This window comes from Acinonyx jubatus, chromosome C2 (genome assembly GCF_027475565.1).
Source record: "Acinonyx jubatus isolate Ajub_Pintada_27869175 chromosome C2, VMU_Ajub_asm_v1.0, whole genome shotgun sequence".
Taxonomy (NCBI): Eukaryota; Metazoa; Chordata; class Mammalia; order Carnivora; family Felidae; genus Acinonyx; species Acinonyx jubatus.
Window position 1 is genome coordinate 145,554,871 of NC_069384.1, and position 12,484 is coordinate 145,567,354.

Consider the following 12,484-nt stretch of genomic DNA (forward strand, 5'->3'; position numbering starts at 1 on the left):
CATGCCCCTGTCCTGTCCTTTGGCACCTCCTTTCCTGTAGACAGGTCAGAGACAGGAGGCCAGAGGCGGATGCAGGGCGGCGCTTCCTGACCTGCATGACTTTGCATGGCCCTTGGTAACTCAGAAAAACAACAACAAAACAAAACAAAACAAACCCTAAAGCTTCTAAGTTCCTCCAAAGATGAAACAAAGTTTCTTTACCAGAAGGTTGGAAAAATGACCCACACACAGGGCAAGATTCAGTGCTAGAACTAAAACCTCAGGGCTGTATTTACACCCAAACCTCTGGGTGGTAGGGAGCATATGTCCAAGTCCCGAACCTCCTTTGGAGGCAGTGTGGTACAATGAGTGGTCTAAGGAGGGGCTTGGGATTCCCACTCCTTGGGTTTCAGTCCTGGTCCCCTACTTGGCAGCTGTAAGGTCTTGAGCAAACTGTGTCTTCAAGAATCCTTGGTTATGATATTGGTACCTGCTATCTAGGATTTTGGTCAGGATTAAATGGCATGACTCAGGAAGAGTACAAAGAGACTGGCACTCAGTAGACGTCAGCTACCGTTATCACTGTGTTTATTGGATCAACCTTGACCGGTACCATCATTAGGTCACCAAATGATCCAGTTGGACTCTGACCAAGAAGCAGAGGCAGAGAAGGGAGAGAGGGTAAAAGACAACGAGCGTAACTGATACGCAGCTGGAGGAATTTGATGAGTTATCTCTTGCCCTTGTTTTCACCATCACCCCACAGCTTGACTGAAGGTCAGGGAGAGCTTTGGCCTACTTTGGACTGAAGACTGAAGCTGAATGTTTTTTTGGTCTGCTGGAACCATCTGGAATGTAGCTCTGTGGCCCTTAGCCCCCTTCTGTCACTCTTTGGTCTGTGTTACTCAGTTTCTGTGCTGAGTTTTGCTACATGCCCACTCAGAGGCCATCTGAGTGGCTGTAAATTAGCTCCTCTGGGGTCAGAAATAAGCCCTTCCCTGTCCACAGGTGGCACTGATGTACCTCTCTGCTTTGGAAGCTGGAAGAACAGTTTAGTGACAGGCTGGGTGGGAGTTGAACTGAGAAAAGATCCGGAGTTCCTCTGTGAACCAGAGTAAGAAGTTTGTACAGCTAAAAAAGAGAAAGCCCTGATACTTAATGTCCCATTTCCATCACCTCTTAACTGAACCCTGTTCAGTACAGAAGGTCCCCAATGTATGATGGTTTGACTTGCACTTTTTCAACTTTATGCTTTGTAAGTATTCAGTAGAGGGGCGCCTGGGTGGCTCCGTCGGTTAAGCATCCGACTTCGGCTCAGGTCATGATCTCACGGTTCGTGGGTTCCAGCCCCGTGTCAGGCCCTGTGCTCACAGCTCGGAGCCTGGAGCCTGCTTCGACATCTGTATCTCCCCGTCTGTCTCTGCCCCTTCCCTGTTCATGCTCTGTCTCTCTCTCCCTCCCTCTCAGAAGTAAATAAACATTAAAAAAAAATATTTATGAGTATTCAGTAGATACCACCCTTTGAGTTGTGGATTTGGCTCTTCTCCAGGGCTGGCGCCATGCAGTGGATCCCCTGGCATGGTGCCAGGCAGCGGCTACAGCCCCCGGCCAGCCACCGGTCACGAGGGTGAACAAGCAGTACGTGGACAGCCCTTCTGTATCCACATGGCCGTTCCGTTTGTCACGTTCAGTGTGGGGTTCAGTCATTTACTTGAGCTAGTCAACGCTTCTTTGTGAAACAGGCTTTGTGTTCGGTATTTTTGCCCAACCATATGCTAATGGAAGTGTTGGGGGCTTGTTGAAGCCATGGTGTTTGAGAGGTTAAGGATACCAGATATTTTAGGATATTTTAAACTTAACAGTGGATCTATTGGGACATAATCCCATCATCAGCTGAAGAAGATCGGTATAAAAAATCATGGCTGCTTGTTAGGGGTGTGTTAGAAGCCCTCAGTTCTCTCTGACCTTTCACCTCTGCCAGCCTTATTCTATTCCGCTTCCTTCCCTCCCTGGGAGGTCATTTTCTGTATGTCAGGTGTGTGCATTTCTTCACTTAAGCCTCCTAACAAGTCTGTGCAGTACTATATTACCCCTATTTTAGGTGACAAAATGGAGATCAAGAGAAGACCATTTGGGGTCAGTGGTTCATAAGGTGGAGTTGAAGCTTCGATGCTTAATGGCTGTGTTTCCATAAATTCTTGTCCTTTTCAGCGAGAAGCATTCGTGTACCTGAGGACAGACCTCACTGTCGTAGAAATATTGACTATCTCCTATCTGACCCTCCCAACAAAAGTTAATATAACAGTATTCCAATCAAGAGAAATCAAATTGGGGGTGCCTGGGTGGTTCAGTCGGTTGAGCGTCTGACTCTTGAATTCAGCTCGGGTCATGATCTCACGGTTGTGAGCTCAAGCTCCACACTGGGTGTGAGGCCTACTTAAAAAACAGGGAAAAAAAAGAAAAATCGAATTGAGGGGCACCTGGCTGGCTTAGTTGGTCGAACACGGAACTCTTGATCTCGGCGTTGTGGGTTTGAGCTCCACGCTGGGTGGAGAGATTACTTAAAAATAAAATCTTCAAAAAAGAAAGAAAGAATGAACAGATTGAAAGGACGCCTTGAAAATCATTGTTTCCCTCCAGAGCAGGCACTCCCCCTCTTGTACACATGGCAGATGATCATAGTTTACTATTTTTAAGGCAACTCATCTTCCTAAAATTAATCTAGCAAATTGTTAGAAAAACCTTACATCTGAGTGAAAAATCTGTCACTTCCAACTTTCACTCCTTAATCTCTGAGCATTGCCTTGGTGAACCCACTCTCTTTCCTTAAATTTCGGTTGCCATCATTGTCTTTTGGGGCTCAGTCCCTTCCACATTTGGGAGCTGGGAACTCAATCCATTTTTTTTTTTTTAATTTTTTTAAACACTTATTTATTTTTTGAGAGACATTCGTGATTCTTGGGATCAACAGTCCGAACTAAGCTGGGAACTTCTTCTGCTGGTCTAGCCTGGTCTCACTCATAAGGCTGCAGTCCAGTGATGGGTTGCCTGGGATTCTTGGTCCTAGGTGACGTCCTTTGTGTGTCTGGCAGGGAGCAGGCTCCTGCCAGCTAACAGGAGTGCCTGGGCTGTGTGTCTCTCATTCGTCAGCAGGCTAGTTCGGACTTCTCTATTTGGTGGTTAGATTCCACCAGCAGCAAGAGGGAGTTCCTATAATTATGGTACCTCGTGTAAGTGGGACCATACAGTATTTGTCTTTCTTGTAGCTGGCTTGCTTCACTTAGCATAATGTCCTCAAGGCTCATTCCTGGTGTAGCGTGTCAAAATGTGTTTCCCTTTTAAGGCTGAAAAATATTTCACTGTGTTTATGTAGGACATTTTGTTTATTCGTTCATCCATTAGTGGACACTTGGGTTTCTTCCACCCTCTGCAGATAGTACAGAACCCTGTAAATACTGTTGTCTTTCCTCTACGTATGTACCAATGACAAAGTTTAATGTATAAATTAGGCACAGTAAGAGATTAACGATAATAATGAATAAAATAGAACAATTATAACAAGAGACTGTAATAAAAGTTACGTGAATATGGTTCATCACTCTCAAAATACCTAAGTGTCCTGTCGTCGCCTTTCTTGTGGTGATGAGAGATGGCCGGCTATCTGCCCACACCAGGGACCTGGCACCTGGGGGGTGGGGTGGGGGGTAAGTGAAACCACAGAATGGAAAGGGCAGATGAGGGGGACCACTGTAATGCTGCTCTGAATATGGGTGTGCAAACATCTGAGGGCCTGCTTTCAGTTCTCTTGGGTACACACCTTGAGGTGGAATTGTTGGATAATACAGTAATTCTATTTTTGGTTTTTTGGCCAACCACCGTGTTGCTTTCCATAACAATTGCCCTGTTTTACATTCCCGCCAGCAGTGCACAAGGGTTCCAATTTCCGCACGCGTTCACTAACATTCGTTATTTTCTGGGTTTGTTTGGGTTTTTTTTCCCCTGTAGTAACCATCTTAATGGGTGCGAGGTGGTATGTATTTTGTTAATTGCCTGTCATGTGGAGTGTACAATTTTGCATTCTTTTTTTTTTGGTTGAATGTAACATTCTACCTTAAGCTTTTTCTTCGGCCCTTTTGAATTTTGATAGATGGAAAGGCTTTTTTAATGTTTCCCCCCTCCTTTTCTTTGTGAAGTTGTTCACATTGATCTTTTTCCCTCTGTGGTTTCTTCCTTTGATTTTAAGCTTAGAAAGCTTCCCTATCCAGAGATCAAATGAACATTCACCAAGTTGAATCAGTTTTTAAAATACTTCATTTTTCACATTTGCATCTAATACTCTGGCATTTGATTGTACTTTAAAAAGCCCTTGAACACAAAGAATTACACAAAATGTTAACCGTAGTTCTCCCTGGGTGGTGAGATTATTCATAATTGTCTTTTCATCTTTCATGTATTGCTTTTATGAGTATAAAAGCAGATGTTATTTAAAACAAAATTGACCACCCTTTTCTGTTGGTTCCATAGTTAGGATCAGCTCTAGAAGAGGCTGGGGCATGGAATGTGGAAAATCTGGCTGAACCCTTGTTAATTCTTCTCACTGGGCCTCAGTTTCCTTAGTAAAAAGAAGGAGGGACTGGAGGGTCCTTTCTGGCCAAGAAGGATTTCGCACTCTGTGAAGAATTCTATCAAGTTTGCTCCTAACTTGATAGGTGGCCATTCCTTGGCTGATGGAGCACATCCCCAGCCTGCTGAAAATACTCAGCTCTTTAGAGAAGAAGGGGCCAGAAGGCAAGAGAGTGAATGCCAAGGGGTCAGGTGGGCATGCCAAGCTGGAGGTTAGGACCTCCAGCAGGTGGGTGTCTATCCAGCTGGGACCCAGGGAGGGAGAGCAGAGTGTTGAAGACATGGCCTGGAGCGTGACTCTTGGTCTACCTGGGTGGTCTCTGGGCTTCGGTTTCTTCATGTAAAAAATGGGGATAATAACAGATGGATATTATAATATATGTAATACATATACTATGTAATAATCATTATGTATGATGATAATATCAACTTCCTCAAAGGGTTGCTGAGGAATGAAACATAATATGGGTAAGATGTTTGGTGGTAATCTTATTGCAGTATATAAATGTATCAAATCAAGAAGTTGTACATCTTAAACTTACACAATGTTATATGTCAATGATATTTCAATAAAAACGGCAACAAAAACCAGTGCCTGACATCTGGTAGGCCTACCCCTTTCTGGGCTGGCCCCCACCCCTGCCCTCTGCACCTTCTCCTCCCTGCCCTGCAATGCCATCCTCTCCCTCCCTTTCTCCCCCACTGGCTCCTCCCCTGTCTCTCCCTTTCCTTCCTTGACCTCTCCCCTTCCCCCTCTCCCGCTCTTTCCTCCTCCCCCCTCCTCCTCCTGTGCCTACTAGTGTTGGTTCCAGGTAAAAGCAGAAGATAATCTCTGGGCCCCACCTGTTCCTGCACCTTTGCTCCAGGGCCTGGAAGGCTCCGCACCTCCCCACGGTGAAGCCTTCTCCCTACCGTGCTTCCTCCCAGCTCTCCCTGACCTCTCTGATGTGTCACCACGTCATCTGCTTAGCCACTTTGGTCACCATGGCCGCAGCGACGCCAGTTTCCATTCACCACTCTCCAAACTCCATGAGGTGCGGACTCGCCTAGCAGTGTCTACACTTGTTAGGTGTGCACCATGCATTTTCAACGAAGGATGGCTCTGCACCAAGGCAGATATAAAATGGCGGAAGGCGTGGGCTTTGGAGACAGATCTGGATCAGAACTGCTGGCTCTAGATGGGCAGCATAACCTTTGGGTAACTTACCGTCTGATCCTCAGCTTATTCACCTGTAAAGTTAAAGGGGATAATGAGGACCTCTCTTGGGGCTGCAGTAAAGATTAAAGGGAGATCTTAAGTCCCAGTAGGTAGCTGGCACTGGAACATCCCTCCGCATGCGTGTCCCTTCTAAACTCATTTGCACAGCATTGTAGAAGTTGCAAATCAGTCTCCGTGATTTCTTTCTTTCTTTCTTTCTCTCTTTCTTTCTTTCCTTCCTTCCTTCCTTCCTTCCTTCCTTCCTTCCTTCCTTCCTTCCTTCTCTTTCTTTCTTTCTCTCTTTCTTTTCTTTCCTTTCTTTCCTTCTTTCTGTTTATTTATTTTTGAGAGTGGGGGAGGGACAGAGAGAGGAGACACAGAATCCGAAGCAGGCTCCAGGCTCCGAGCTGTCAGCACAGAGCCCGACGTGGGGCTCAAATTCCACGAACCATGAGATCATGAGTTGAGCTTAACTGACTGAGCCACCCAGGCGCCCCTAGTCCGCACAGTTTCGCGGGAAATGTGATTTTATACATCCAGGTAAAGACTCAGGACTGGCCGCAAGCAGACCTGAGTCCCTCTTCCAGTTCTGCCAGTACCTGGTTGCGTGATAGAAGGTCAGGGTGACTCGGATCCTCCCTGTCTTAATCTTCAAGGTGAAAAGTTTGGACAGGATTAAACTTCTATCTTGCAGGCTCCACCCTATGGCTTTGGCTCTGCTTCACCCCTGCGTTATTTGCTTATTACACTTTGTTTAAAAGTTGACTTTAAAGGAAAACCTTCTATCACCACTGTAAATATCACATGTGGGAGGTGACAACAACCAGTAGAACGAAAACAGAACAGTGTTACAGAGCTCTTGCCAAATGCTACTTGCCCCCTGCCAAGGCTCAGAGTCTGAGGCACTTGGCGACTTTGTGAAGAAGGGAAACTAGCACATGCTAGAGAGGTGGGGACAACACAGCAGCACTTAAATGAGACATTCTGCACTCTCTCAGAGGGCCATAGGAGTTGAAAGGGCACAAGTGAGTCAGTGTCCTTAGGTGGCGTGTGTGGGAGTAGCACTCAGCCAACCGGGGGTACACCTGTTCCTCACCTGGGAAAACACTGGACGCAGTCATAGACCCGGAAAGGACCTGGAAGGTCGCTGTCCCACCTGTCATTTAGGAGATGAATGAGCCGGGCCAGGTGTGGAAATGGCTGCCTGTGCCCTTGACCCCTGCAGTGGGAGATCCGTGCCTGGCTATGCTTGTGCAGTGGCACAACACTGAAACATGGGGAGCTCCGCCAGTGTGGCCAGGGAAGCCCCGCTCCAGCCACAAGCAAGCCACGTACGAACCGCCTTCGTGGACTATAGCCAGTACTCTTAGTTTAAGCTCGGTTCTAGTATCTGTGAGTGTTTTTGGACCGGCTCTCTGCGGGCCAGCCCCCTTTTTGTTTGTTGTTTTTTGTTTTTTTGTGTGGTTTGTTGTGTGTTTTTTTTTAGAACAAGGTACATCACTTGCAATAGCCTCCAGTCCCTTCCAAAGACTCAGGTCCCTCCAGAGCACTTCGTTTGCTCTATTTGATCCTGTTCCTTCATGTTGGTGAGAAGTAGGGGGCGCCTGGGTGGCTCAGTCGGTTAAGCCTGTGAGTCAGCTTCTGCTCAGGTCATGATCTCACGATTCGTGACTTCAAGCCCTGCGTCAGGCTCTGTGCTGACGGTGCAGAGCCTGCTTGGGCTTCTGTCGCTGCCCCTCCCCTGCTCATTCTCTCTCTCTCACTCCCTCTCTCTCTTCTGAAACAAATAAACATTAAAAAAAAAAAAAGTAATAATACCTATGGAATGAACACAGCTAGTATCCTTTCAGAGTCACAAAGGAGTTTGGGGTGTAGATTATACATACTTCCTTTTTAAAAAAAACAGCTTTTTTGAAGTGTAATTGGTACATAAAAATCACTGGACATATTTATTGTGTGCAGTTTGATGGGTTTGGAGATACAGACATACCTGTGAAACCACCACAACTCAAGGTGATAAGTATCTTGGATAAAAATGAAAATTACAAAATAGAAAATAAAAACAAATGATAAACATTTACTTCCTAAAATAAAAAGCTTCTGACTGCCCCCTTTCCACATTTTTGGTGGTGAGAACACTCAGTATGATGTCAGCTGAGGGTTCGTCATATATGGCTTTTGTTATGTCAAGGCGGATTATACTTTTGGTGGTTTTATAAACAATACTGAAGAGAGGCGGACAGCAGGGGCACCTGGGTGGCTCAGTCAGTTTAGCTTCTGACTTAAGCGCAGGTCATGATCTCATGGTTCATGAGTTTGAGCCCCATGTCGGGTTCTGTGCTGACAGCTCCAGCCTGGAGCCTGCTTCGGATTCTGTCTGTCTGTCTCTCTCTCTGCCCCTCCCCTGCCTGCGCTCTGTCTCTCAAAAATGAATAAATGTTAGAAAAAGAAAAGAAAGCTGGATAGCAAATAAAATATTTGGTGCAATGTGGAGATTTTACCAGATTATAAAAGAGCTTGAAACAATAAAATACCGTGTTTTAAGTACTGATCTTAAAAACAAAAGCAGATTATTGTGTAAGTTAAGCAGAAAGAATAAGACGAGGCCTTACAGACACCAGAATGTTTCTGTTCTTCTCCTTGCTACATTTGTCCTTGAACTAAACTCCATGCTGCTTCCCACGATCCCGATCACCTTCCCTTTCCTAAGTGGATAAACCAACCTAGTTGTTCTCAACTTTGGCTGTAAATCAGATTACCTGGGAGCTTTAGAAATCCGGAGTCCCCGGCCACAGCCCAGACCAATGAAACCTGTACTTCCGGAGTCAGATCAGGCCTCAGTAGTTTTTAAGAAAGCGCCGCAGGGACTGACGGGGCCACCAGCCTGGAGCAGTGCTGCTCTGCCCCACAGGCCCCGGACTTGGGTGCTGCCCTCCCTCACGAAAGACATCAAAGCTCTGTGCCGTTACCTGTGAAACTCTTCCTCGGAGCCAGCAGGACGGTTTGTTAGCTAAATACCTATTAATCCGATTCTCCTGACGCTTTGGAGAAGAGAGGCCAAGGTGCTCCCCACGATCACTGTCACCCTAATGCTAATCTGGGAAACAGCTGCTCATGAGCTCCCGTGGCGGTCACAGCTCAGGCTCACAGAGGCGTTCCTGGGCATTGAGTAACTCCCACAAGGTCACAGAGAGCAAGTGTGATTCCGGGCAAGTGAGCAAACTGACACGGGGCATTGGGCACGAGGAATCCAAATGTAGTAAACCCGGCAGGAAAATAGGCCACAACCACTAGATCCCTCCGTGTGATCTTACTGGAATACATTTGCTCCTGTCTTTACAAACTCCTCGTGGGGAAACCAAGCATCTGCAGCCAAAGGCAAACCTGTAGCATCTGCTGAAATGAGTTACTTCCGAAAATTCAAATGACTGTTGCAACTGTTAAGCACTAAGCCCGTCAGACCATGTCTGTACATCCTTTGGGGTTCATTGGTGCTGAAAATGGCATGACAAAAATAAGGAGGGAAACTCCAGTTACATTACACGCGAGGTCATCCAGGGATCTTGTTCTGCCTCCTCCCTGGCCTCACCAGTAACTTCATCCAATCACCCGTGCACTCATTCATCCCCGTTATCACATATTTACTGGGTGCCTACTGTGTATAACACATTGGGCTAGATGCCAGTGATTCAGTAGAGAAAAGGTGATGTGTTCTCTGCTCTCAAAAGCTTACCACCCACTCAGAGACGTGAACGAGGTAGAAGGACTTGCTTCCCGCACCAGGAAAGTGACTTTCTCCATTCACAGTCTTCCCGGCCGAATCAGCCGCCCGTGGCCCACTGTGCACTCGGCGTCGTGAGATGGGCACAGAGATGCCTGGGCTGACCGGGAACAGAGCTGCTGCAGTGGCCACCAGCCCCAGACCCGTGTCCCTTGTCCAGACGACCCATGTCAACTAGTTGGAGTGCCTTCTCTTCCCCTGTGGCAAAGCCTGTGGGATGCCAATTAGTTACCAGAATGTGCTTGGGGAACAGAGATGCAGGATAAACCGGGAGTCTGTTGGGTGAGAGGCCGGCTGGGTGGACGTCTGCTGGGGGGACCAAATACCCAGGCATCTGAGCCTCGCGCCTTTGCCCTGCTCCTTTTCTGGAAGTCACTCAGGTCCTTGTCTTTCCATTACGACTGTAACTTAGGCCTTTGCACTTCACCAGAACACAATTTGTTCTACGGTAGCTACATTTTAATCTCATGATGGATGTGAAACAGAGCCTGGTTGCCTCGGAGGCTTGGGGTACACTCCAGGTTTTATTTTTATGTCGTCTTCTAGGTGGGTTTCTCTTCTGCCTGTGATACTGTCTTCCAAGATAGGTTGATGCTTACTAGTTTCAAGGGGTGCTGTTTTTGACCTTGTACCAAATGCTGGGGGCTTTTCTGATCACGGGGGGTGAGGAGGGTGTTCCTTCCAGGTGAAAACAACTACGCTTCCAATGGCTTGTGGCTGATAGGACATCACCTGTTAAGTTATAAACTCAGTGCTTGAATCAGAATCAGAACAGGATTCTTCTCAATTATAATTGAATGCTTTTTCTCTTCTGCCCAAGTGAGTTTAATTTCTTTCTTCTTCACTGTTTCTTTTGTAGGGGTTCAGCTGTTGCAAAAATAATTGGTAATAATGTCAAGAAACTTAAGAAGTTTGCCTCCACAGTCAAGATGTGGGTCTTTGAAGAAACCGTTAATGGGAGAAAACTGACAGACATTATAAATAATGACCATGAAAATGTGAAATATCTCCCGGGACACAAGCTGCCAGAAAATGTGGTAAGACTTTGGGATAGATAGTACTTTGGGTCAATTCTGAAAGTTACGCTTGGCTGAGTTCGCACTTGGGGCTTGGGGGAGTGGGAAAACTATTTCCTCCCTTCCTCCTTTGTTCCTTTCTACCACCAGCTTCTTGGCTTGGTCAGTTTTGGTTTGCCTGACTCTGAAGATGGGCTTTCTGTTCGTTTGCTAAGGCTGCCGTAAGAAAGTACAATAGGAAAGGTGGCTTAAACAACAGAAATTTATTTCCTCACAGTTCTGGAGGGTTCAAGTCCAAGATGGGGGTGTCGCCAGGCTGGTTTCTTTTGAGGCTCTCTTTGACTTGGAGATGGCCGCCTTCTTCCTGCACCTTCACATGGCCTTCCTTCTGTGTGTCTGTGTCCTAACCTCCCCCTCTTACGAGGGCACCAGTCATGTTGTGTTAGGGCCCACTCTAGTGAACTCATCTTAATGTAATCACCTCTGCAATGACTGTGTCTTTAAATATAGTCATATTCCGAGCTACTAAGGTTAGTAATTCAACATACGACTTTTGGGGGGAGGGGACACAGTTCAGCCCATCGCAGGCTACTCTCTTGGCATTCAAAGTGTCGGTCCCATCAAAGATGGAGCTAACAACCTTTGCCTTCTGCCACTTGTGATGCCCCTGTCCTGATATTCCCTTTCTAAGCACATAGACTTGAGTCTACTTGTGAGGACAGCTAATGCAACGGTCTGTAATTAAAATTAGGGTCAAGGCCTAAATTACAGAAGGAGATTGGAGAAAATAGAAAATTGTAAGACTGACAGTTTAAAATTCAGGCTTATTAGGCTGAGAGGGAAAAATACAGGTTAATTGCCTGGCCTCATTCCAGGGACTTGGAGGAAATGGGGGGGAGGAAGAAATGAGCAAGAGGAACAAAAAGCGTGCACTGTGCTGCTAGCCTGAGATGCGTGGAATCTGTGAACTTGTGTTGCCAGATTTGCCCCTTGGTGGTTTTCTGCAGTAGTCTGAAAAGCAGACCATTGCGACTGCCCGATTCCTATCTGCCTGATTCTCCGGTTAACCGGGAAAAACTCTACTTTGTTAATGAAATACTCATCCCTACGTATACTTAGCAACATTTATGCGCATGTACAGCTCTTGCAAAGCACAGTGACAGTTGTCAGAGACAGGAAGGGGGAGAAGATGACCGACCAACCGCAGCTTGCCTCAAGGAGCCCAGCAGGGGGACAGATTTGTAAACTGATACATGCCAGGAAGTTTGGAGATGCAAAGACCTTGCTCACTAAAGACTGTTGTTTGGCTTGTTGGTTTTTTTTCCCAAGTGTTTATTTATTTTGAGAGAGAGAGAGAGTGCAGGAGCTCAAGCATGAGTGGGGGAGGGGCAGAGAAAGATGGGGAGAGAGAGAGACAGAGAGAGAGAGAGAGAGAGAGAGAGAGAGAGAGAGTCCCAACCAGGCTCTGGGCTATTAGCGCAGAGCCCGAAGTGGGGCTCCATCTCACGAACCGTGAGATCATGACCTGAGCCGAAATCAAGACTCAGATGCTTTACCGACCGAGCCACCCAGGCGCCCTTGATGTTTGGCTTTTGGTTACAGGGTACACTGCTATTAAGCACTGTGCTAAGTAGTTTATATATCTTGTCTCATTTAATGCTCTCAGTAACCCTCTTAGGTTGATACTATCAGTTTTCCTATTAGAACGATGATGTTGATTTTATGGCGGAAGAGACTGAGGCTCAGAGAAGTTAATGAACCTGCCCAGGGTCACATGGCTAGAGGCTAGGGTTTGATTCCTGGTGGACGCATCCTGTTGGATCCATTGTCTTTTGGACAATGAGAACTTTCTGCTCTGTATCACTATGCTGGGGCCGGGCAGTTACT

At 46.6% G+C, this 12,484-nt stretch overlaps 1 protein-coding gene across 1 annotated transcript in view; it reads left to right on the forward strand.

The window, feature by feature from the left end:
• The window catches only part of GPD1L (glycerol-3-phosphate dehydrogenase 1 like), a 57,070-nt gene that overhangs the window by 2,972 nt on the left and 41,614 nt on the right, over positions 1-12,484 (forward strand). The window contains exon 2 of the mRNA XM_027040847.2: positions 10,441-10,618. Coding sequence (XP_026896648.1) covers positions 10,441-10,618 — 178 coding nt within the window. The remainder of the gene's footprint in view (positions 1-10,440; positions 10,619-12,484) is intronic.